At 43.2% G+C, this 25,282-nt stretch overlaps 1 protein-coding gene across 1 annotated transcript in view; it reads left to right on the top strand.

The window, feature by feature from the left end:
- Window positions 1-25,282, top strand: part of DNAH7 (dynein axonemal heavy chain 7) — a 287,995-nt gene that overhangs the window by 210,874 nt on the left and 51,839 nt on the right. Inside the window, exons 45-50 of the mRNA XM_037913207.2 lie at window positions 319-504; window positions 3,816-3,979; window positions 12,536-12,690; window positions 13,614-13,804; window positions 19,046-19,179; window positions 19,710-20,045. Coding sequence (XP_037769135.1) covers window positions 319-504; window positions 3,816-3,979; window positions 12,536-12,690; window positions 13,614-13,804; window positions 19,046-19,179; window positions 19,710-20,045 — 1,166 coding nt within the window. The remainder of the gene's footprint in view (window positions 1-318; window positions 505-3,815; window positions 3,980-12,535; window positions 12,691-13,613; window positions 13,805-19,045; window positions 19,180-19,709; window positions 20,046-25,282) is intronic.

The raw sequence follows: 25,282 nt of genomic DNA, 5'->3' as shown, positions 1-25,282 counted from the left end.
CCTCTCTTTTTTAGGTGAATCCCATCTCTTCCTAGCAATCCTTCTTTCCGGAACAACATCCCATGGTCTAAAAATCCAAAGCCCTCTCTCCCACAGCACCTGTGTAACCACACATTCACCTCCACAATTCAATGGTCCCTACCAGGGCCTTTTCCTTCAACAGGGAGGATGGACGAGAACATGACTTGCGCCTCAAACTTCCTTTATCCTTCTTCCCAGAGCCATGTAGTCTGTTCATCATATGACGTAAATCAAAACATGTAAATAATCCACAGCACAAGTGCTGCCATTATATGCAATTTATTTTTTGTTTTTGAGGTTGACCTGTGCAGCAAAAAGCTACAGAGAGCAGAACAATTGATTGGAGGCCTTGGTGGTGAGAAAACTCGCTGGAGCCAGACTGCTCTGGAGCTGGGGAGGCAGTACATCAATTTGACTGGAGATATCCTCATTTCTTCAGGAATTGTGGCTTACCTGGGAGCCTTCACATCCAGCTATAGACAAGTAATGAATACAGTGTTTTATCTAAATGGTTTTGTATTAAACCAACCAAACATTTTTTTCTCCTGCTAAAATATTTAGATTTTTAAAAACATGTTTTAATTGACTTCAAAAATTTCAAGAATCGAAAAAACAGGTTTTTCTTTGTGTGTGTGTGTGTGTGCGCGCGCGCGCGCATGTGTATAAGGCTTTGAACTTCACTTAGAAGAACTCAGGGGAACTCTTCATTCATATTTCTTTACTATTTGCTAACAACATTAATTGTAAAATACCTGAACCTTGTGGCTGGTTTTCTCAAATGTCTGTAAAGTGACTGCAAGTAACTTTATGCCTCATGGCCTTGATTTTCTTCCATTCTAGTCAATGCCTAAATTCACACTGAGTTCTGTGGGAGCAGGAGCAGGTCCTATGTCTGCAGAATCACTGGTCAGAAACTAGAGTGTAAATGTATTTAAAGTGTAATAATTCTTTAGAAAAAGGAGAAGCAGGGAAATAAAGTAGACTTAATATCATAATCAATTTGTATGTTTAATTCCCATTGACATAAATGGAAGTTGTGTGTGTAAAATAACTACAGGATTAGGACCTGACGTCAAAATTTTAAACCAGCTGCTCATTTTGGATGCCTCCATTTTTGGATGCCTAATTTGATGCACTTTTGCTCTTATGTTCAGATTTGCTGAACAGCTGGATCTCTCATTGGCTTCAGCTGAAGAAATGGTTGCTCAACACAGCTGAAAATCAAGCCCAGGTTGTCACAAGTTGGGCACCCAAAAATAGAGGCATCTAAAATCAATGACCACTTTTGAAAATTGAGTCTAACATTTGAGCCTAAATCTTTTTTTCCTTATCTCCACTTACCTACTTTTACTGTCTTATCTTCCCTTCTTTAGAAAATTCTGTAAGATCTCCCAAACTTTATTTTTTTCATCATTTCCATATTTTGACATTATTCTTTTAGAGTTTTACTTTGCAAGAGCTTATTTTGCCTACAGTTTTTTCCTGTTCCCAATTACTGAATTTTAAGAGAATGTAATTGTGTATTGGATGAAAGCAGCCATTTATCAGGCATATATAGTATGGCTAGGTATCAGACCTTTGGTAAAAGATTATTGGGGTTCTGAAAAGTGGTGATTGGGGGATCCTGCCTGCCAGTCTGGACAAGCAAAGGCAATTTTATTCTTATTCGTTTAGCAATAACTAAACTTTACTGGTTTTACTCAAGAAATTTAGTTTAGTGTAGCCTTATGGGGCTGGTGGTAGGAACTCATTGCTTGATATGAAACTAAAGTGTTTCCTTCTTTGTATAACAGTAGCTGTGACCTCCTGACAGCTATTTTTTATTTTAATATATATATGGCCTCTTTGTCGTTGTCTGTGTTATCATTATGTATTCATTCAGTGGCTGTTTCAGCCTTTCCTGAGACTCTGGGTAGTACTTTCACATTTGCTCATTTTGCAGTTTCTCATTCTCTCAGGAAGCTAATTCCTTTATTTCTTCCAGTTTTTCAAAGAACAAAGCTTTTATATCTTTTTGGCACCTTGGTTTTGAATAAAGTACTAAAGCCTTCAGTTGACATCTCTGTGAATGTTCTCTATCCCCTGAGAATCATTTCCTTTCATTCTAAATTTGTGATGGCTGTTGCCTTGGAAAGGGACATGAATAAACTTCAGGCTTTGATGTTCACTCTTTTGTTTAGAGTGCTGTGTTTTGTAAGGACAATAAAATGCTTTGGCCTAATCCAAAGCTTTCAGTCAAGGTTGTGTCTCAATTCCATGTGAAACAGTCCATTTGTTTTAGGCTATATCAGGGGTCGGCAACCTTTCAGAAGTGGTGTGCCGAGTCTTCATTTATTCACTCTAATTTAAGGTTTCACGTGCCAATAATACATTTTAACATTTTTAGAAGGATTCTTTCTATAAGTCTTTAATATATAACTAAAATTGTTGTATGTAAAGTAAATAAGGTTTTAAAAATGTTTAAGAAGCTTCATTTAAATTCAATTAAAATGCAGAGCCCCCTGGACCGGTGGCCAGGACCCGGATAGCGTGAGTGCCACTGAAAATCACCTTGTGTGCTGCCTTTGGCACGTGTACCATAGGTTGCCTACCCCTGGGCTATATCTACACTTAAAACACTACAGTGGCTCATTCTCCACCTACCAGACTTGGGGGAGGAGAGGGCAGAGCTCGGGACTCTGCTTTGCAGCGGAGTGGTGGCATAGGGGCTTCTACCCAGCGGGGAAGGGGGGTCTTGAGGCTTCTGCTCTGCAGGGCGCTGAGGTCAAAATTCAGGTTGTGCATTTGATTGGGATTGTGAAGAATTGGATGTGTGCATTGTTATTTGTTGGAATTGAAAGAGATTTTTTCTGTGGAGATGAGGAGATGGAGTGCATTTGGATATTAGGATGTTTGGGTAGTAAGTCATGTGAATTGAGGCCACTATGGCTTTTAATGTTGCCTTAACTGGTAATTTCTTTTTTTTAAATTGCATTAAGAGGAAATGCTCTTGAGTAACCTTCATTTCAAGTGAATGAAGTTTTTTGTATAGGAATAAATATTGTACTATTGCTATTGTCACTAATGTATCTTTGAAAAATAAAAAGATGCAGTTGACAAATCTGCATTAGCTGAAAATGTTTGCCGCAGCTAAGAGTTCACAGACCATTATTAAAATCTGATTAGCTTAGGAACAAAATCTTATGCTTAGCTAGGGAAAGTAGTGTAATCTCAAAGTGACGTTTGATAGTGAGCACAATTTTAAAACATGTTCTGTTTAAAATATAAACAAAACCCCCTCAAATGCCAGCAAATCCAGACCCAGTAGGTTCCAGTTATGTAGGGAAATTCTCCAGTGTCAAAAAGCTGTCATAACAACTCCTACATCATCCATTCTCCAGGCCCTTGTATGGTATGTGTCTGAAAATGGCATGTGTCTGGAGCATCCCTATGCCGTAGCAATCAGCTGCCAGAAAGGCATCCTGTGTAGAACTGAACACAAGAACAGAGGAATGCAAATGTAGCCTAAAACCAGATATGTTGCTTCATCTCTTCTTTCTTGCACTGAGCGTTGCTCAGCGTGACTGAAGGAACTGGCCCTGTATGTTCTACATGAACAGTGGTTACTGTTTCAATTTCTTATGTGTGTTTCTTTGTTAGTGTTTAGACAAGTAGAGAAATGACTTTACTGTAGCAGTGGTTTGGGGGAAAGAGTTGAAAAAATATAGATAAATGTATTGACAGTTTTATAAATCTTATAAATGTAATAGGGAACAGACAAAACTTTGGTTAACATTTGCATTCTTGTCTTCTAGAATCAAACAAATGAGTGGACATCAGTGTGTAAAATGAGAGATATTCCTTGCTCAGATGATTTTTCCCTAACAAATACTTTGGGAGAACCTGTTAAGATCAGAGCTTGGAACATTGCTGGATTACCATCTGACATGTTTTCTGTTGATAATGGTATCATTATCTCGTAAGTAGAAAATTCACATCTGCTAGCTTTCATTAAATAGCTTCTTACAGCATACTTTTCAGTTATTACTTTTATGGACACACTATATATTACTTTGTGGCAAGTTCAACAATTAAACTAAACAAAAACAAGGCTGTTTCTATTTTTTACTATATATTTTTTTCAAGGCTTCTTGTGTGTAACGTAATTCACTCCCCTCTTTTAATTCTCATGAGTTGCTGTAAAGGGATTGAACTTTTTTGATGTTAGAAGGGTGCAATAAACTATATTTTATGAACACAAGTAGTAATTTTACTTGTAAATGCCAGAGCAAATTTTGGATTCCTCTTGGTAGAGTAAACTTGGAGTAGACTAACAGCAGGAAACATTCAGCTCTATGAAATGAGACTGTTATTCTGAAGCTTTAATAGATTAATACCCTGCACTTGTGGAATTCAGAGGCAGTCCAACGTTGTTGCTGGACGCTCCAGGATTATGCCTCAGGCCACCAGCAGAGTTCTTCCGAAGCTGTAGAAATACCCCAGCAACCAATTATTAGCATTAAAACAACAAACTTTGTATAATGAATTAATGAACCTTAAGGCAAATATATGTTGAATTCTCCCTTTAGATAAAAATTTCAATTTGCTACACATTTTATTCCCATCACTTAGCAGACTACCTTGGTGGGGAGCTTCTAATGGAAAATTATCAAATAACAAATTCTGCTGCACAGCTTCTCTCCTCCTTCATCACTATTGGGAAGTAGTGAGCAGTGAATAAAGTAGGGTGGAGTGGGAGAAGAAGCAGAGTTTAAGTACAGGAGTTTTGTGGTAGAATATTGGGTAGAAATGAAAGTGTCTCTCCAATCCATATAAAGCTAGAGCTTTGTGATTCAAAGAATTATTTGAGAACCAACTCTGGGCACCTTCCTACCAACAGAAGGTTTCCATTTGTCTGCAGAAGCTATTTTGCAAATCTTGCTGAGATGAGGCTTATACACCTTACCCACCAATGCCACTAGTGACCTTGTAGATGAAGTCTTCATTCCTAGTCTTTAAATAGTTTCCTGGATGCCCAGCACACCAACTGATTTTAACATCTTGCCTGCAGCAACTTTGAGGCCCTAAGGATCTGTCATGTTGAACAGAGTGAGATGAACAGGATACAGTTGGCTAGTGTATTGCATGTGCTTCAGATATCTCTTTCGAACTCTAGGAATGCCTGTTCATGCTACAACCTTTTAAAGAGATGCTAAAAATGGGTACAGAATGATGGGAACACTGTTTCTCTGGAACTAAGGAAAGAAGAACTTACATTGAACAGAAAGGTTTCTGGAGTTATAAGAGTGACCTTTTCCTCGTGGCAACAGCAGCGTGGTACTTGTATAGATAGGGGAACTGGTTCCAAAACCTGGCTTCATGAAGTAAAGCCAAATAGAAATGTCAGTAACAAGCTTGTTCACATTAATCAGACTGACTGATTAAACGTCTGATAATACTCAGATGGGGAGTTTGATCTTCCTTTTTCCAGGGCTGATACTTAATTTCCCATGGCACTTGGTTATAATACGTCAGTCAGCTAGAACCTCTAGTGTAGCTGAGATCACCAGAACTTTTTAAATGGTAAGAAATTCTGCATCTTTCCTGATACTAGTAAAATATCTGTAAGGAAGGAAGACACTTCTTGTAAGATCTGAAGGAGACATAGGAATTAGCAAACTCTCAGTGGCCACTGCTTAATTCTTCAGAAGAAGGTGCAAGAAACTCCGTAGTGGCCAACTATGGAAACACATTCCAATAATGAAAGTTTCTTCATAAAGTTACTTAGGTAGTGGTTGTCTTAGGCCCTAAAACATAAGTAATTATATCCTTTCTAAATAGTTTATGTAAGAGAACTGTGGTTGTTCTCATTATTCATTTAAATATTCAGTCCTTTTTGAATTCTGCCAAGTTCTTGGCCTCCTCCGTTCTGGTCTCTCTGCCCTGGTCTACACTAGGACTTTAGGTCGAATTTAGCAGCGTTAAATCAATGTAAACCTGCACCCGTCCACACGATGAAGCCCTTTTTTTTTTTACTTAAAGGGCTCTTAAAATCGATTTCCTTACTCCACCCCTCACAAGTGGATTAGCGCTTAAATCGGCCTTGCTGGGTCGAATTTGGGGTACTGTGGACACAATTCGACGGTATTGGCCTCCGGGAGCTATCCCAGAGTGCTCTATTGTGACCGCTCTGGACAGCACTCTCAACTCAGATGCACTGGCCAGATAGACAGGAAAAGAACCGCGAACTTTTGAATCTCATTTCCTGTTTGGCCAGCGTGGCAAGCTGCAGGTGACCATGCAGAGCTGATCAGCAGAGGTGACCATGCAGAGCTCATCAGCAGAGGTGACCATGATGGAGTCCCAGAATCGCAAAAGAGCTCCAGCATGGACTGAACGGAAGGTATGGGATCTGATCGCTGTATGGGGAGAGGAATCCGTGCTATCAGAACTCCGTTCCAGTTTTTGAAATGCCAAAACTTTTGTCAAAATCTCCCAGGGCATGAAGGACAGAGGCCATAACAGGGACCCGAAGCAGTGCCGCGTGAAACTTAAGGAGCTGAGGCAAGCCTACCAGAGAGGCGAACGGCCGCTCCGGGTCAGAGCCCCAAACATGCTGCTTCTATGATGAGCTGCATGCCATTTTAGGGGGTTCAGCCACCACTACCCCAGCCGTGTTGTTTGACTCCTTCAATGGAGATGGAGGCAACACGGAAGCAGGTTTTGGGGACGAAGAAGATGATGATGATGATGATGATGAGGTTGTAGATAGCTCACAACAAGCAAGCGGAGAAACCGGTTTTCCCAACAGCCAGGAACTGTTTCTCACCCTGGACCTGGAGCCAGTACCCTCCGAACCCACCCAAGGCTGCCTCCTGGACCCGGCAGGCGGAGAAGGACCTCCGGTGAGTGTACCTTTTAAAATACTATACATGGTTTGAAAGCAAGCATGTGAAAGGATTAATTTGCCCTGGCATTCGCGGCTCTCCTGGATGTACTCCCAAAGCCTTTGCAAAAGGTTTCTGGGGAGGGCAGCCTTATTGCGTCCTCCATGGTAGGACACTTTACCACTCCAGGCCAGTAACATGTACTCGGGAATCATTGTGCAACAAAGCATTGCAGTGTATGTTTGCTGGCATTCAAACAACATCTGTTCTTTATCTCTCTGTGTTATTCTCAGGAGAGTGAGATATCATTCATGGTCACCTGGTTGAAATAGGGTGCTTTTCTTCAGGGGACACTCAGAGGTGGCCGTTCCTGCTGGGCTGTTTGCCTGTGGCTGAACAGAAATGTTCCCCGCTGTTAGCCACGGGGTGGGGGGAAGGTTGAGGGGGTAGCCACGCGGTGGGGGGAGGCAAAATGCGACCTTGTAATGAAAGCACGTGTGCTATGTATGTAATGTTAACAGCAAGGTTTACCCTGAAAGAGTGTAGCCACTGTTTTATAAAATGTGTCTTTTTAAATACCGCTGTCCTTTTTTTTTTCCTCCACCAGCTGCATGTGTTTCAATGATCACAGGATCTTCTCCTTCCCAGAGGCTAGTGAAGATTAGAAAGAAAAAAAATGCATTTGCGATTAAATGTTCTCTGAGCTCATGCTGTCCTCCCACACTGACAGAGCACAGACGAATGCGTGGAGGCAAATAATGTCAGAGTGCAGGAAAGCACAAAATGACCGGGAGGAGAGGTGGCGGGCTGAAGAGAGTAAGTGGCGGGCTGAAGACAGGGCTGAAGCTCAAATGTGGCGGCAGCGTGATGAGAGGAGGCAGGATTCAATGCTGAGGCTGCTGGAGGATCAAACCAGTATGCTCCAGTGTATAGCTGAGCTGCAGCAAAGGCAGCTGGAGCACAGACTGCCACTACAGCCCCTGTGTAACCAACCGCCCTCCTCCCCAAGTTCCATAGCCTCCACACCCAGACGCCCAAGAACACAGTAAGGGGGCCTCCGGCCAACCAGCCACTCCACCACAGAGGATTGCCCAAAAACAGAAGGCTGGCATTCAATAAATTTTAAAGTTGTAAACTTTTAAAGTGCTGTGTGGCATTTTCCTTCCCTCCTCCACCACCCCTCCTGGGCTACCTTGGTACCTTCCTTCCCTCCTCCACCACTCCCCCTATTTGTGTGATGAATGAATAAAGAATGCATGAATGTGAAGCAACAATGACTTTATTGCCTCTGCAAGCGGTGATCGAAGGGAGGAGGGGAGGGTGGTTAGCTTACAGGGAACTAGAGTGAACCAAGGGGCGGGGGGTTTCATCAAGGAGAAACAAACAGAACTTTCACACCATAGCCTGTCCAGTCATGAAACTGGTTTTCAAAGCTTCTCTGATGCGTACCGCTCCCTCCTGTGCTCTTCTAACCATCCTGGTGTCTGGCGGTGCGTAACCAGCAGCCAGGCAATTTGCCTCAACCTCCCACCCCGCCATAAACATCTCCCCCTTACTCTCACAGATATTGTGGAGTGCACAGCAAGCAGCAGTAACAATGGGAATATTGGTTTCGCTGAGGTCTAAGCGAGTCAGTAAACTGCGCCAGCGCGCCTTTAAACGTCCAAATGCACATTCTACCACCATTCTGCACTTGCTCAGCCTGTAGTTGAACAGCTCCTGACTACTGTCCAGGCTGCCTGTGTACGGCTTCATGAGCCATGGCATTAAGGGGTAGGCTGGGTCCCCAAGGATAACTATAGGCATTTCAACATCCCCAACAGTTATTTTCTGGTCTGGGAATAAAGTCCCTTCCTGCAGCTTTTGGAACAGACCAGAGTTCCTGAAGATGCGAGCGTCATGTACCTTTCCTGGCCATCCCACGCTGATGTTGGTGAAACGTCCCTTGTGATTCACCAGAACTTGCAGCACTATTGAAAAGTACCCCTTGCGGTTTATGTATTCGCCGGCTTGGTGCTCTGGTGCCAAGATAGGGATATGGGTTCCGTCTATGGCCCCACCACAGTTAGGGAATCCCATTCCAGCAAAGCCATCCACTATGACTTGCACATTTCCCAGGGTCACTACCCTTGATATCAGCAGATCTTTGATTGCGTGGGCTACTTGCATCACAGCAGCCCCCACAGTAGATTTGCCCACTCCAAATTGATTCCCAACTGACCGGTAGCTGTCTGGCGTTGCAAGCTTCCACAGGGCTATCGCCACTTGCTTCTCAACTGTGAGGGCTGGTCTCATCTTGGTATTCATGCGCTTCAGGGCAGGGGAAAGCAAGTCCCAAAGTTCCATGAAAGTACCCTTACACATGCGAAAGTTTCGCAGCCACTGGGAATCGTCCCAGACCTGTGACACTATGCGGTCCCACCAGTCTGTGCTTGTTTCCCGAGTCCAGAACCGGCATTCCACAGCATGAACCTGCCCCATTAGCACCATGATGCATGCATTGGCAGGGCCCATGCTTTGAGAGAAATCTGTGTCCATGTCCTGATCACTCACGTGACCGCGCTGACATCGCCTCCTCGCCCGGTATCGCTCTGCCAGGTTCTGGTGCTGCATATACTGCTGGATAATGCGTGTGGTGTTTAATGTGCTCCTAATTGCCAAAGTGAGCTGAGCGGCCTCCATGCTTGCCTTGGTATGCCGTCCGCACAGAAAAGGCGCGGAACGATTGTCTGCTGTTGCTCTGACGGAGGGAGGGGCGACTGACGACATGGCTTACAGGGTTGGCTTACAGGGAATTAAAATCAACAAAGGGGGTGGCTTTACATCAATGAGTATTTCAGGCAGGACTTCACGGAGGGTTCCAAGAAATGGTGCACCTAAGTAATTGTTCTTATTGGAACAAGCAGGTTGGTCTGGCCTCTGATTGACACATGGCTAGATTTACCTCGCTGCACCTTCTCTATGAGTGACTGCAGTGTGACCTAGAGGAATGAGTCCTCTAGACGGAGGAGGGGACGAAGCAAATGAGTACAAAACAAATCTGGTCTATTTCTTGTTTTGATCCACTCCATCTATCTTTTACATCTTTGGCTGGCAGCAGATGGTGCAGAAGGACTGCAAGCCATCCTCATCTCTTGCCTGCCTGGCAGAACATGGTACAGTAGGACTGCTAGCAATCCGTATCGCCTGCCTGCTCACCATAAGATGGTTCAGTAGGACTGACTGAAGGACTAAAGAGAATGACCTGGTCAAGTCACTTCTAATGTAGTCCCTGCGCCCATGTCTGCCCAGGCGCTCCTGGCCGACGTGGCCAGGAGCACCTCGGACATGACGATGATGGCTACCAGTCCTACTGCACCGTCTGCTGCCGGAAGGCAAGGGGTTGCTGCTGCTGTGTAGCAATGCAGTACCGCGTCTGCCAGCACCCAGGAGACATACGGTGACGGTTACCTGAGCGGGCTCCATGCTTGCCGTGGTATGGCGTCTGCACAGGTAACTCAGGAAAAAAGGCACGAAACGATTGTCTGCTGCTGCTTTCATGGAGGGAGGGAGGGAACGGGGGCCTGACGATATGTACCCAGAACCACCCGCGACAATGTTTTAGCCCCATCAGGCATTGGGATCTCAACCCAGAATCCCAATGGGCAGTGGAGACTGCGGGAACTGTGGGATAGCTACCCACAGTGCAACACTCCGGAAGTCGATGCTTGTCTCGGTACTGTGGAAGCATTCTGCCGAGTTAATGCACTTAGAGCATTTTCTGTGGGGACACACACACTCGAATATATAAAAACGATTTCTAAAAAACCGACTTCTATAAATTTGACCTAATTTCGTAGTGTAGACATACCCTCTGAGTGCAGCCACATCAAACTCATGATGCTGCGAGGAAGGTGAAAAACCCATGGGACAACTTCTCAATCTTGTCTCGAGGGAAAAATTGCTTCTTGATCCCCAAAACTGGTAATTGGCCAGATCCACAGCATCTTGGAAACTAGGCCTCCATGGTAGGGTTGGAGCAGGAGAATGGATGCTACATGCCCTGAGGGCTTCACATGCAAGAAGGGGATAGGATGTGAGAGACAATCAACTCTCCTCTTTCTTTTCGGCCTAGCCAATGGGTGGCAGAGAGAGGCAGAGAAACCATTCTTCCTTCTCTGCTGTTGTTCCTTGAGCAGGCATGCTCTTACTGTGTATTCTGGGTAGCAAGGAGACAGAGGAAGGCTCCAGAGTAGCCTGTCATCCCTCCCCACTCCTCTCAGGACACTAGAGGTTGTATATCTCCTGCCAATCCTATCAAACATCCCCACTGCTGAGACAGAGGTGGAGTGTGGGTGGTGGGGGAGTGGCATTTCTCCAGTTGACTCTTTGGGGTTGTTCAAGAGCAAACTAAAAAAAACTCGTTCCTCCACTCATGCTCAAATTCCCCAGCTCATGGTTGACTGGGCTGCCAATATAGGTCTTGGGATGGGAGGAATCAAGTTTAGAAGTGTATGGCAGTGCCAAAATGTTAGGTTTTAGTAGCCAATCAAAATGTTACAGGAAAGATGTTGTTTGAGTGGTGTGGGTTTTTTATGTGAGAATTACAGTGATGTGATTGCACTTACATATCTAAATAATTTACCTAAATCGTATAGGGAATACTGCAAATGCTGTTTGAAGGTTATCTCGTTTATGTAAGGCAAAATTCAAAAGTTTTAAAGCATGGCCACTATACCCTTGAGATAACAGCTCAAATTCAAGAGTTGTACCCACTTGTGCTAAGTCTGAATTTGCTTGACTATCTGCTTCATTTCTCAGAGTGGTAGCTGTGTTAGTCTGTATCAGCAAAAAGAATTAGGATTACTTGTGGCACCCTCGAGACTAACAAATTTACTTGAGCACAAGTTTTTGTGGGCTAAAGCCCACTTCATCAGATGCATGCAGTGGAAAATACAGTAGAAGATATATATATACAGAGAACATGAAAAAATGTTTGAAATGGGCCATCCTGATTATCACTTCAAAAGTTTTCTTTCGCCTGCTGATAATAGCCCACCTTAATTGATTACTCTCATTAGAGTTGGTATGGCAACCCCCATTTTTTCATGTTCTCTGTATATATATATCTTCCTAGTGTATTTTCCACTGCATGCATCTGATGATGTGGGCTTTAGCCCACGAAAGCTTATGCTCAAATAAATTTGTTAGTCTCTAAGGTACCACAAGAACTCCTCGTTCTGTTTGCTTCATTTCTGTTATCTTAGATGTAAAATCTATCTTTGGTGGAAAACTGAGTTCATTCATTAGAAATTTCCAAGTCATTTGTGTCACAAATATATTATAGCTGTTCAAAATGCTACAAGTACAGTATAGATCTTTAAACTTAAAAGATTTGTAAAATTAAATCAGATGAAACTTTATTCTAAGTATGCTTCTTGAAATATTTTAATAATTTTTGTGATCAAAGTGTCTGTTCAAGTCAGTGGGACTCTCACACGAGCATCTGAAGGCAGAATTTGTCCCTAAGTATTTTATAGAATAGATTAGAAGGTTCTGTTTAAATGGCACCATAAAGTAAACTGCATTAAAGTCAAGCGTATGGTAAACATTTTAAGGGTATATAATCTAGTTCTGAAAGTTTAGTTATCTCAATTTTTTTCCTCCAGAAATGCAAGACGATGGCCTCTGATGATAGATCCCCAGGGCCAAGCAAACAAATGGATAAAGAATATGGAAAAAACCAATAGTTTGCACATAATTAAACTCAGTGACCCTGAATTTGTGAGAACACTGGAAAACTGCATTCAGTTCGGCACTCCTGGTAAGTGATTGAATAATGAAAATGTAGATTTCTGAAAAAACCTGGAGAGGGCACAATTAACTCAAAAATAAGGATGATAAGAGTACCAAATATTGTTAGATTCATAGAAAAAGGGAGATTTTGTTATCCCTCATTGTTTATTAATAGTTAATCAAATTAGATCTTTAGTAATTGAAGTCACAGCAAGTTGTGAGATTTTTCATCTCCAATATCAATTTGAAATCCTCTCTTTAATTTGGCTCTTTTAATTGTTTGAGATTTTGCCATATACTTGTTTTCATGTTACAATAATTCTACTTTTACCTTCCAAAGAATGTATAACACACTATCTGTCAAATTGTCTGTTCCTGTATGGCTATGCTTATTTTACAAATAGATAGTATTCAGTATAGTACTTTTACTGACATTCTTATATACCATATCTGATCCAAGGTAAATGAATCAGAAAATCATTACTTACAGTTAACTATTTGAGTTATTTAGATTGTTATTTTCAATGAAAAGTTTAACTACAAGTAAAGAAACAACTCATATATCCTTTAATTCCTTGTTTCCTTTGTAGGGGGAACAAAAATTGATTTCAAAATTGGGATTAGGAGCCCCAATGCCATTGACATTCAATAATTCTTTTAGGACCCTTTGAAAATCCCAGCCTAACACTAGTATACTCAAGCAATACTACAGTTCAGAGAATCTTCACTGCCTTATTCAAACTTGATAAATATCACAAAGCAAATATAAACTTCCTTGAACTTTTAAAAAATGTATTTAAGAAAGTTTTACCATATTTCTACCACATCCTTTTAGATCCATATTGGTATTGTGGAAGTAGTAGTACCTGTTTGCACATCGTAAGTACCCATTTAACAGAGATATCTCTTGCCAAGAAAATGAATCAAAATCTAGTTATTGTTGTGTTCAAGTGCTGCTGGAAAATGTTGGAGAAGAACTGGACCCTATCCTAGAACCACTTCTACTCAAACAGACATTTAAGCAGTCTGGTAGTATATGCATCCGTCTTGGGGACTCCACCATCGAATATGCTCCTGACTTTCGCTTTTATATTACAACCAAGCTGAGAAACCCACACTATCTTCCTGAAACATCTGTTAAGGTGAGAGATTTGAAAATTAATGTGTTTTGTTTTAATATTAATAATACTTCCCCTGTAGGCTGCAGATAGAAAAGAGTTCCTCATATCTAAACTGTTGTTTTCCTTCTCCTTTTTTGAAAATATTGGCATAATCTCTGAGTAATCTCTAACTGCTGATATTAGAGTTGACAAACCATTACTGTTTCACAAAACAGTCATTCATACTTTGAAGAATTTAATCTAAACATTAATTTCTGGTATTTAACTTCCTCCCCAATCCATTACTTTTTGTGCCAATTTTACTGAGTTGCTTTTCAGCATAGAAATGTCTATTGGGAGTTTGGAGCCCCATGCCCATACAGGCTACAAATTGGGCTTCTAAAATCTTCTCGAGAGTTGGTTCCATGGTGACTGCTGTTGGCAGGACTTCAAGCAGTGCCAGGCTTTGTGCCTTGGGTATATACAAGAATACAAATTTACAGAGAAGTGACAAAATTATTCCTGTTTCCACCATATAGTTTTTCCAGGTTTTTATAATGTGATAACAGTAGCTTTCACCACTCACACCTGACTTCCCTTGTGAATCAAACTATAAGGAACTAAGTGAGTTATTGTGGTTGTTGCAAGTTAGGCAGCAGAGGTATATTTCCTGCTTCATAGAATAAAGTTAGTGTTTTCTTGCTCCTCGCAGTTACTCAAGAGCTCTATTAAACTTTTTATTCACTGTTACTTTTTAAAAAATGTGTATGTTAGTGGCTCAAACATATATTTAGGCTGAACGTTGCTTCTATTAGAGCATGAAGCCCTGAAAATTAGATCTGAAATTTGTCTCTAAACTAATTTGAAAATCAGCAGAATGGAACAATAACTTAACTTCCAACTGACAAGGAGCACTGACATAGAAAGAAAGGGTAGAAAAAGAAATTAATGAAAATAAAGAACCTCTGTTCGCTTTATTATACCTCAAAGCACCCAGACATTGATTTTTTTTAATCAAAGATAAAACAATTAGGTACAAGTTAAAAAGCAAAGATGAAATATAAGAAAGCATCCAAAAGCAAAAACTATTGTGCCACATATACATTTAGAAATGAATTGCATGAGAAAAAGTTTAAAAATCTGATACATGTATCATACCAAGTTAAATGAGACGACAATGCTTCAGGCCTGAATCTCGGTTTTATGCACCAGTTTTATAATAGTTGAACTCTGTTGATTTTAATGGAGTTATACCAGCATCAAACTCATGTAATGAAGTGGAGACTCAAGTCCTATATCTAATACCAAAAAAACCCACCTTTCCCTGTGTTCAGTAATGGCCTTCATTTGTAAAACTTTGGTTATATATAAATCTTTTACACACTATCACTTGTGTCAACAATTGATCATATTTACCTGTTCATCTCCAGATTTCAGTGATTCCATACACAGAGAGTTACCACTCTTGGGTAGTTGACTCTGAACACCCCCCTCATCTCTCTCATATCTGGCCTTTTATTATCAAGGAGTGGGGAGAGAGATGAGAGTTCTTTGCCACAGGTGGCTGGCCTGAACTCCACCCCGAGCTTGAATTTCTAGAGTGTACACACCTGTTCAAGTCTGTAGACCCAGGTTCTGAGACTCGCTGCTGTGGGTTTTAAAATGCAGTAGAAAAAGATTCCCTAGGTCCTCTTATCTTTCCAACAGGATGAAGCAAAGGTACTCTTTCTCTGGGGTAAGAAGGTTGTGGGGGAGAGAATGAAGACTCCAGGAAGAACATTCTGGAAGGGTCTGCTCAGGAAAAGAGCAGGCAGTGACCCAAGGAGTCGATGGGGAGAGGCTGAAAAAATGAGCCCAAGAAGGGCTAAAAACTAATGTCTGGGTAGAAGACAGACTAAATCCTCAGGATGGAGGAGCTGAGGCAAAGACTCTGTGGGGTTTTTGCGTTTGTCTTTTTGGACAAGTATATGCTGGAAGAGGTGGACTTTCATTAAACAGCTTAGCTGGAGTTCCAAGTCACTGGGAGGGGCTTAAAAGACTCCAGGCTGGCAAGCTTGATGCTGAGACATCAGAGAGAGTTTCAGCAAAGGCCTGGAGAAGGCTGCAGAGAGCAGGAAGGTTCCTGCTGAGGACCCTGAGATACCAGGGAGAAAAAGACTCTAGCTAGATAGAACATGGCCTGCTAAAGCAGGGAAAGTCTCCTGGCAAGGTGGCCTGGGAGGGGCTTGATGTAAAGCTGCGAAGAATTAATATCCCAGGAGAATGGAATCATCACTTAAACAAAACTTGAATGAAGTGGCCTCAGCCATCATATTATTGGTGGCACCCTCTTATTTTGTAGGACTTATCTTGAATGGGAGACCACTGGAACAATTTTGTGGAAAAACCCACATAAAATCTACTTTAAACTATATTTCTGTAGCAGCTTCTTTCAGGACCAGTGCTGCACTTGATGTAAGATTTTCTGTACATTCAAAAGTCTCCATGTAGCAGCATGGAAGACTCTGGAGATCAGTTGCTTCTGACAATATCCTTCCAAATATTCTGTTGGTAAGCACTTTAGGGAGCATAGGGACAAAGCAGTCTAAGAGGCCATGGAGGAAAGAAGGCCCTTCCTCCTTCCAGTGAGAGAAACTTCAGGCTATCCTACCTCACTAGATGTTCCCTTTAAAACTGTTACTCCTTCAGGGACCAGCATCAAGATTAAACATTAGAACAAGACCAGTGTAGCCATTTCTGAGAGTCAGAAGACTCAGGCAGGGCTCCTCCGGAAAATTATCAAATTCAGAAACTCTTGAATTCTTAACTTGGGGTTTCACAAGTCTGAAAAGACTTCCTTTCTTGGAAAGGAGCTTCAAGGTAGACCATCCTCTGAAAGTCAGCTGTCACAGTTCAGGGCAACTTCAGTGGTATTTCCTCCTTGTGGTCCACCAAGGGCACCCACTCTAGGCTCTCATCTCCTCAGCTGTCACCTCTCTTGAACAGAGACCAACATCCCTCTTCCTCCTGACCAGGGGTTTTCTAGACTGCAAAGTTTCCTGGCCTCACTGTGATATAGTCCCCCCAAACCAGACTCTCAAATGGCCGTGAGCACTTTACTTTCTCTTTGAAGGCTACAAGCAAGAATTGCCAGCAGTTATGAGTTACCACAAAGCAAGCATGTTATTCTTAAGGTGAAAGCATTACAGAAAAAACATACTAAAAACAATAAAAGAACCTACACAAATGCTAAATACCTTACCCTGACTCTGGCCTTGGGCTCTGGTAGGTATCAGCCCATCAGAACCCACAACTGGGTTTTTTCTGTGGTTTACAAGCTCATAACTATTTCAGATTCAGAAACAGAACACCCATGAATGGGTTAGTCTTTCCTTCATACAGCTTAGGCCTTTGATCTTGAGAGTCAGGGAACAGGTAATCAACAGATAATGGTCCTCTCCTCAGTGTGTAACTTCAAAAGGCTGGCTTTTTCCATAACCGGAGGTGGGGAATTTGCATTCACATCCACCTGGAGATTCCCCATGTAAATCACTTGACTCTTTGTCCAAAAAGTCCATTCTTGTCTGGCACATTGTTCAGTACACTCCTTTGAAGTACATAACATTTCTCAGGGTTCTCAAGATATCTTTCCCTCTTCCCACTTGAGAGATTATTATCCAATTTAGAAACTCCTCTTCACTTTGTGTTCACAATTTTGAAGATATCTTCTTTCTTGGAAGGGAGCTTCTGAGTAGGCCCTCCTCTGGGAGTCAAAAAAAATTGGTCTTGAAATAATCTAAGATGAATACTCAATAGAACTCTTTTCGTATCCCAAGGACAAGTTTATCCTTTCTCAAAAATTAAAATACACTAACAATACTGAAATCCATAATTTCAGTATTGTCTCTCAAAGATCAAAGGAGGTTTAATTTCACATTCTGATTGGTGAGTGTAACTGGAGATATATGGTACCTTACATGTGTATTGCACTGTAAGAAACCAAAGGAAATCTCTAAACACCATTACATAACTGATATCATAAGACCACCACGCTCATCAGTCTTCCAGTGGTATGCAGATTCCTGTCATGATCTTGCCCTGTATGCTGCAAGAAATCATAAAAAAACATATTTCTAGCCTCCTGCAGTCAGTATGCCCCTCTCCTGTGTTTCAATATCTTGTCTATTTGCCATCTGCTCAACCACTTGGATTTTGGAGCTTGGCATGCTCTCTATGGAACCTCAATTATGCATATTCTATCAAGGCATGGTAGACAATGATAAGGATTTCTTTCTCAAGATAACCATATGGTAGGAAGTGGTATTATCATTCTGGTTAATTCCACACATCCTAATGAAGGGCATAAATTGGATGTGAATGCGGCCATCAAGTGGATAGAGGTGAGTATGGTACAGGCATTCAAAACCTTGGATATAACTCCTCCCTAGCACATTATCACTCATTTTGTGAAAGGAGCAGTGATTTAATGGGTGGAGATATCACATACATCTTAAAATGAGATCTGCTCTATGTGGTCTTCTAGTGACACTTTTTCAGAAGGTGACTGTCAACAGCCTCTCCTTTGTAGATGCAAAATTTGTTAGATTGTTGGAACCCTTACATTTCTACGCAAATTGTGCATAGTTGAATCCCTCCTCCCTTCCTAGGGTTTCTGCTTTCCTCTGTGAAGCAGAGGGGAGGGGATGAAGAAGGGAAAATTCTGTCTTATCTGTGATTTTTTTTTTTTTTTTTTTGAGAACACTCCCTCGGAGCATTATGTCCATAGTTTTTCTGGCTATTGCTTGCATGTTAAGTAATTTGGAAGAATAGCATGTTCTTCTAGGACATCCTTAAATTTCTTGTCCAGGCTGTATTGCAAATGATTTGAGTTGAATAGCACTTTTTAACCTTTTTTATAATTAGTATTTTTTCAACTTTGAAAGCTATCACTCTGGAGAGTTCTTTTTTGAGGGGCAATTCTAAGCCCAGACTGAGTGCCAGAGTTTTTTGTCTGCTTCCATTTCCTATGGAACTGGGGAATGCCATATTGTGATGGAGGGAGGAAAGAAAAAGAAAATTCACAGATAAGATGGACCTTTTCTTTCTTACTGATCGTAATTATGGGACAAATACTCCATAGCACAGAGGACTGTAGAACCTCAGCCTCAATTTTTCTGCCCTCCGAATCATCTGTTTTCAGCTTTGCTTGGTCTTTTGCAGACTTCCTGAGCATGGAAGAGGAACAATATTTTAATTTGATCTGTCTCTAATTGTGTTGTGCTTTGTAACACCTTTCATTTACAGGTAACCTTACTGAACTTCATGATAACTCCAGAAGGAATGCAAGATCAGCTTCTTGGAATTGTAGTAGCAAGAGAGAGACCAGATCTTGAAGAAGAAAAGCAAGCCCTAATCTTGCAAGGAGCTCAGAATAAAAGGTATCAAAAAACTTATTTTGTTGGGGACTCTACCCCTCTTCCTTCAACGCTGTTTTTGAATGTCCCCTTGGTTGCTTTGTTTTCTGAGGAGTCTTAACAAGTTTTGGGGAGAGCAGGAGCTGGGGGCAAAGGTTGCTACTTGTTCTCCTGCCTGATGTTTTTAGAAATGAATCTTCACTGGGGGCCATTTTTGGTCTGGCCTGTACTTGGTGGGTGTGCACAGGATCCTTTTCCACATGAAGGCAGAGCATGAAGTGTGCAAAGTTGGAGGAAGGCTGGCTATACTATACCTACTGTACACTGCATTCCCTTGGAGTCATTTTGCTTTGTAAGGAGAATAAGTGAGCCCTGTATGACCACAGGTGTTTAGAAAATAGCTTAATTTTTAAAAAAAATTGTGAGAACAAAAATAGGTCTTTAATCCTCAGGTTACATATCTTGAATACATATTGCATGTGTTGTACACATTGTACACTTTAGTGGACAACACCTACACATTTTCTATATGAAAATTTTGTATTTTATTTTAGGCAACTAAAAGAAATAGAAGACAAGATTTTAGAAGTTCTCTCAGCCTCAGAAGGAAATATTTTAGAGGATGAAACTGCCATTAAGATATTGTCTTCTTCCAAAGTTCTGGCTAATGAGATTTCTGAGAAGCAAGCTATAGCCGAAGAGACAGAAAAAAAGATTGATACTACCCGGATGGGTTACCGTCCTATTGCCATTCATTCGTCAATCCTGTTTTTTTCAATTGCTGATCTAGCCAACATTGAGCCAATGTACCAGTATTCTCTTTCGTGGTTTATTAACCTTTTTGTCATGTCTATAGATAATTCAGAGAAATCGGAAGACTTACAAACAAGGTAAGAAAGATAATTCTCCATTCTCTCTTAATTTAAAAAAAAAAAAGTACGGTAATTGGCTTTCATTGTTACTCAAGAAGGAGTCACAGACATTTCTCCAAAGTATATTGTATTTATAATTACTCTTGGAATATTGTTTGGTACTCTTGAATCAAGCAGAAAGGTCCATATATTCTTATCAACTTTCCTTGAGGACAAGTTCTTTACAGGTATAAATAGGGTACAATATGCTAGTAAGTGTTATTTTTTATATTATTTCTTATTTTATTTATTACTATTTCTGGTCCTGTGTGGAACTAAAAAGATACATGCAAGACACACAGTAATTGGCCAGTCACTTCGCTTTCATGCTGTATCCCTTTTACCAGCTGTGTGTGTCTTGTCTTTTCTTAGATTTTAACCCAGTTTTGGATAGAACCTGTAGATGTCTGTAAAGTACCCTGCAAATTTTTGGCAATATGTAACTAATAATAATAGGTTTACTGCTCTGTTATACACCTGCAGTTACCAGTAGTGGGTTGCACACGTGCTTCCAGTGCATCACACCAGTGAAATCCACACATTGGGCTAGTCCCTCAGCTGCAGCCAAAATATACTCCTCACAGGTAGTGGAGCTGGAGCTACAGCTTCCCCAAGAGTAGCTCTGGAGAGGAATGGTGACTCACGGTTTTGCTTGCAGATAGCAAGTGAGCAGATAATTTATTTCATCACTTTTTGGGATGCAGCTTGCTCTCCCACTCATGCCTGGCAAACTTGAAGGGGGTCCTAAGTCATGTGCAAGCCTATGTTCTTATTAGGCTAGTCAAAACTCTAGCCCTCTATGTCAAATTACATATGGCCAAAATGTTAAGAATATTTTTAAGATGGTAATTCATCAGTGTTCTGCTCTTCCACATCAACAGATAAATTCTCATTCCGTGGCCCATTTGTTCTTGAAGAAAGCAATTTCCTGCATTCTTTGAAGTGACCTGTGATCTACTCTATCTTGCTGCTTAATAGCTTTTGATGATGCTTATATCTTACATTGGAAAAGTCAGTTTTAATTATTTCAGTCCATTCAATTGCTCATTTTCCATCATTTCCTTCAACTTTAGGCATGTTGCATCAGATCAATTTATACTGTTGTGGCAAGGTTTACCATGGGGTGTTGTTACACTGTGTTCCAAGTTCTTTTTTTGTAGTGTGCAAGCAAGTTTTAATTCATGAGAAGATGTGCAATTATAGTTAGTTTTGGGGGTATGCAAAGTTTGGTGTAGAGGCAACTTCAGGAGAAAGGGACCTGTGAGAGCATCAGGAAAGTTTTTTGTCTAACTTAGGCTATGATTAGAGTCCATTCCTGAGGCAAAATTGCTCTTTAGGAATTGGCCATTGGTGTTGAGCTGAGATTCCTGGAAAGACAGATTGCCCTGAATGCTGTTTGATCATCTAATTTAAGGACTTCTTTATATGTGTAAATAAAGGAAGTGACACTTAGAGTATACCCAGCTTCTGTGTCATCCACTTGGAAGCCAACCTGCAATACTCCACAGATTGGTGTCAAAAGAAGGGACTGTACATTTGTGTTTGGTAATCATTGTAGTGTGGATCAGTAGTTTTCTCATTTACTACATTAGAATGAAAATCAGTTGTTTAGTAAACACTAATTCAACACTGTGAAGCCTGAAAAATAAGATGAATAAATTCCAACGCCCGAAGGGACCACTGTGATAATCTATTCTGACCTCTTGTATAGCACAGGCCATAGACTCCTCCCAAATAGTTCTCTTTGAGTAAGAGCATGTCACAGTTTTAGGGTAACTGCAACTGTATTCCTCCCTTCATAGTCCACACCAGGAGTTCCCACCAAGTCTCACGTCTCTAGCCATAACCTTTGGCCCACTCCCTTCTTTTAAGGTTGCTTAACTCTCTGCCTTACACGGTCATATCCCCAGCAAGCCAGTCTGCAAAAAGGCCAGCACCTGTACTTTGCTTTCTCTCCAAGGGCTATGAACAATATATTGACATTAATTAAAAGTTACCACACAGCTCTTTCTAACCAAGCACATTTATTCTAAAAGTAAAAGCATTACAGAGAAAACATATAAAAAACAGATTTAAACACACATAAACGTACTAGGAGTTGTCTGTTAGTCTTATGTGGCTCTAGTAGGCCAAAGTCTTTCGAAACCTTCTGCAGGGATTGTGGCCTTCATTGGACAGAAGGTCTTGTCTGTTTGCTGGCTCAGAAAGAAGGCCATGACTCAGTTCAAACTCATCCTTTTACTCCAAAACAAATACATGCAAACCAGCCCCAGGGATGGAATGTCTCTGGAGTTGTTTCGTCTTAGTGACTTGCATTAATCAGCCACCGCATACTGTTTTTTAGTTCCTGTGGGAACTGCGGTAACCCTTCTCCATGAAATACAATACAGTCATACATAAACTGTTCATAAACATAATACAATGTGGTGTGACAAAGTTCTTCTACCTTGGTAGGTCTTGTGCTTATTGGCAGATTTGCTCGCCTTGGAGCTTCACAGCAGCCCTCAGCTTGGCCGTTTTTCTGAACCCACAGTCCAGGTCAACTCCTCCTGTGTCTGACTAGGAGTTGGGAGGTTTGGGGGGAACCTGGGCCCGCCCTCTACTCCAGGTTCCAGCCCAGGGTCCTGTGGAATGCAGCTGTCTAGAGTGCCTCCTGGAACAGCTGTGTGACAGCTACAACTCCCTGGGCTACTTCCCCATGGCCTCCTCCCAACACCTTCTTTATTCTCACCATAGGACCTTCCTCCTGGTGTCTGATAATGCTTGTACTTCTCAGTCCTCCAACAGTCCGTGTTCTCACTCTCAGCTCCGAGTGCCTCTTGCTCCCAGCTCCTCAGACGCACACCACAAACTGAAGTGAGCTCCTTTTTAAACCCAGGTGCCCCAATTAGCCTGCCTTAATTGATTCTAACAGCTTCTTCGTTGGCTGCAGGTGTTCTAATCAGCCTGTCTGTTTTAATTGTCTCCAGAAGGTTCCTGATTGTTCTGGAACCTTCCCTGTTGGAGGACGGACCGTCCCTAGCTAGCTCCTCAGCTATCTGCTTTCTATTCTTTCCTAAAGCCCCCTGGCCTGGATCTTTCTTACTTTTGGACCCTGCCTTAGTTTACCCCCGAACGGGCCGGATGCTTTTTGTGTTTTTCTTTTGTTTTGGTTTGATTTTCTGCCGCTTTTTGCTTTTGTCTGAGTGCTGACAGGCTGCCATCTTGCAGCCGGCACCACTCGCCCCCCTCGCCTGCTTTCGGGCGCAGCTATTTGCTTTAGCTGAAACCCCCGGAGGAGGGGGGGAAGATTGCTGATTTTGCTATCCGGAGGGGAGAGTGGAAGCCCCCAGACCCAGCCGCTTTGCTGGCAGCTCGGACTATCTCTACAACATTCTTCGCATGCCAGAAGCCTTGGAACACAGCCAACATGGCCGGAGAAGAAGGATTTCAGAAGACAGGAGAAATAATTTACGAAGCTATCAATCACCGTGAAGGGGGCCGTACGACTGACTAATTTTTCGAATTCTACTCTCGTGGGGGGGAGTTTGACTGTGTTTAATCGCGCTTGTGGCGGCACAGGGGGTGTGGCAACAAGCTGCCCCCTGATCCATCGGTGCCCCCTCACCCCCCCCACCACTACTACAACTGTCACGGCCCCTGCTGCTTCGTCCCTGCTGGCAATCTGCCATCTGCCTTCGGATCCAGCTGTTTGCTTTGGACTTTGCCTTTCGGACCGGACATAACAGCTGACCAAACGAGACTCTTTGGACAAACGTGCGTGGGTTTATACCCCCCCCCCCCTTCCGGACTGCTTATTTTATAGCCTGCCCCTATTACTGAATTCCCCCCCCCCCTCCTTGTCCACCCCATTTGGTATTTTTCCCCTTTTCCCCCGCCTGTAGCCTAGTAGGGAGGAGTGGTTAATTCACCTCCCCCTTTCCCCCCCCTTCTCCTTCCGGTTGTCTCCCCGTCTCTCCCTGCTCACGATGGCAGGGAATGGGAGGGGCGAGGCCCCTTTGGCAAATTTAGTTGTTTCTCCCCCACCCCCGCCCCTGCCCAACCCCCAACCTCCCCCCCCCACCACAATTGTTAAAATACTTGCCACCGCCCCCGCTGAGGCACTGGCAGCAGGAAGTACCGGAGTGCTTACTGCTGCTGCTCTGCCCCCTGCCTCCTCAGGTTCTAAGCACCCCCTGCCAGCTGGCCGCAAAAACCAGGGCGGGCCGAAAGGAAAGGGCCCCGCTAAAACATCTGGGCCCTCCATGGCAGGGGCTGCCCCCACAGCCGTAGCCTCGTCATCGACCGCGACGCCCCTCCCCGCGGTTCCCTCCACCAGCTCTGCGAGTGCCCCTCCCCCGGGCCCCAGGACGTATGCCCGGGCGGTGGCAGGTTCCCCCTTGCCTGCCGCCTCGTCATCTCGCCCACCCACTGCCTCCGCTACCATCACTAGCAGCCGGGGCCCTTTTTCCGCCTTGACCAGGAGGCACGGTGTCCGTTGCCTCCTGGTGCCCACCTCACCCCATGTGGAGACATACGTGCAGGCGTTGGCGAAGGTGGTAGGACCCACGGCTATTGTGGCGGCCTCCAAGATGTATGGGAAGGTCGTTTTTTTCTTAGCTACGGAGGCTACCGCCCAAGAGGCGGTGGAGAGGGGCCTGGTGGTGGGGGGGGTGTTCGTCTCCCTAGAGCCGCTAGAAGACCTGGGCGTTCGCCTCGTCCTCACCTCCGTTCCTCCCTTTTTACCCAATGCTGCCCTGTTACCCGCTCTCTCCGCCCTAGGAAAACTTACCTCTGTTATTAGCTTTCTCCCGTTGGGCTGCAAGGACCCCACCCTCCGTCACGTCCTTTCTTTCCGCCGGCAAGTGCAGCTTCTACCGCCGGCGGGGGTGCGTGACGGGGAGGCGCTCGAGGGGTCCTTCCTAGTCCCCTACCAGGGAGCCCGCTATCGGGTCTTTTACTCCACCGGAGAGGCCCGGTGCTACCTCTGCCGCTCGGCCGGGCATGTCCGCAGAGACTGCCCTTTGGTCCGGAGGGGAGGGGCACCCGAGACCCCCGAGACCCGGCAGGATATCGGCCCCGTTGTTGCCGACACCCCTGGCTGCCCAGCACCTGAAACCAACTCTCCTCCTACTCAATCCATCGCTGCTCCCGCCCGGGCCCCGGAGAATTCTTCCCTACTACGCCCGGGCGAGCAAGGGAGTCCCACCCTTGCCATTTCCGTTTCAGCAGAACCT

This window comes from Chelonia mydas, chromosome 11 (genome assembly GCF_015237465.2).
Source record: "Chelonia mydas isolate rCheMyd1 chromosome 11, rCheMyd1.pri.v2, whole genome shotgun sequence".
NCBI classification, from domain to species: Eukaryota; Metazoa; Chordata; order Testudines; family Cheloniidae; genus Chelonia; species Chelonia mydas.
This window is presented reverse-complemented; position numbering and strand designations above follow the sequence as displayed.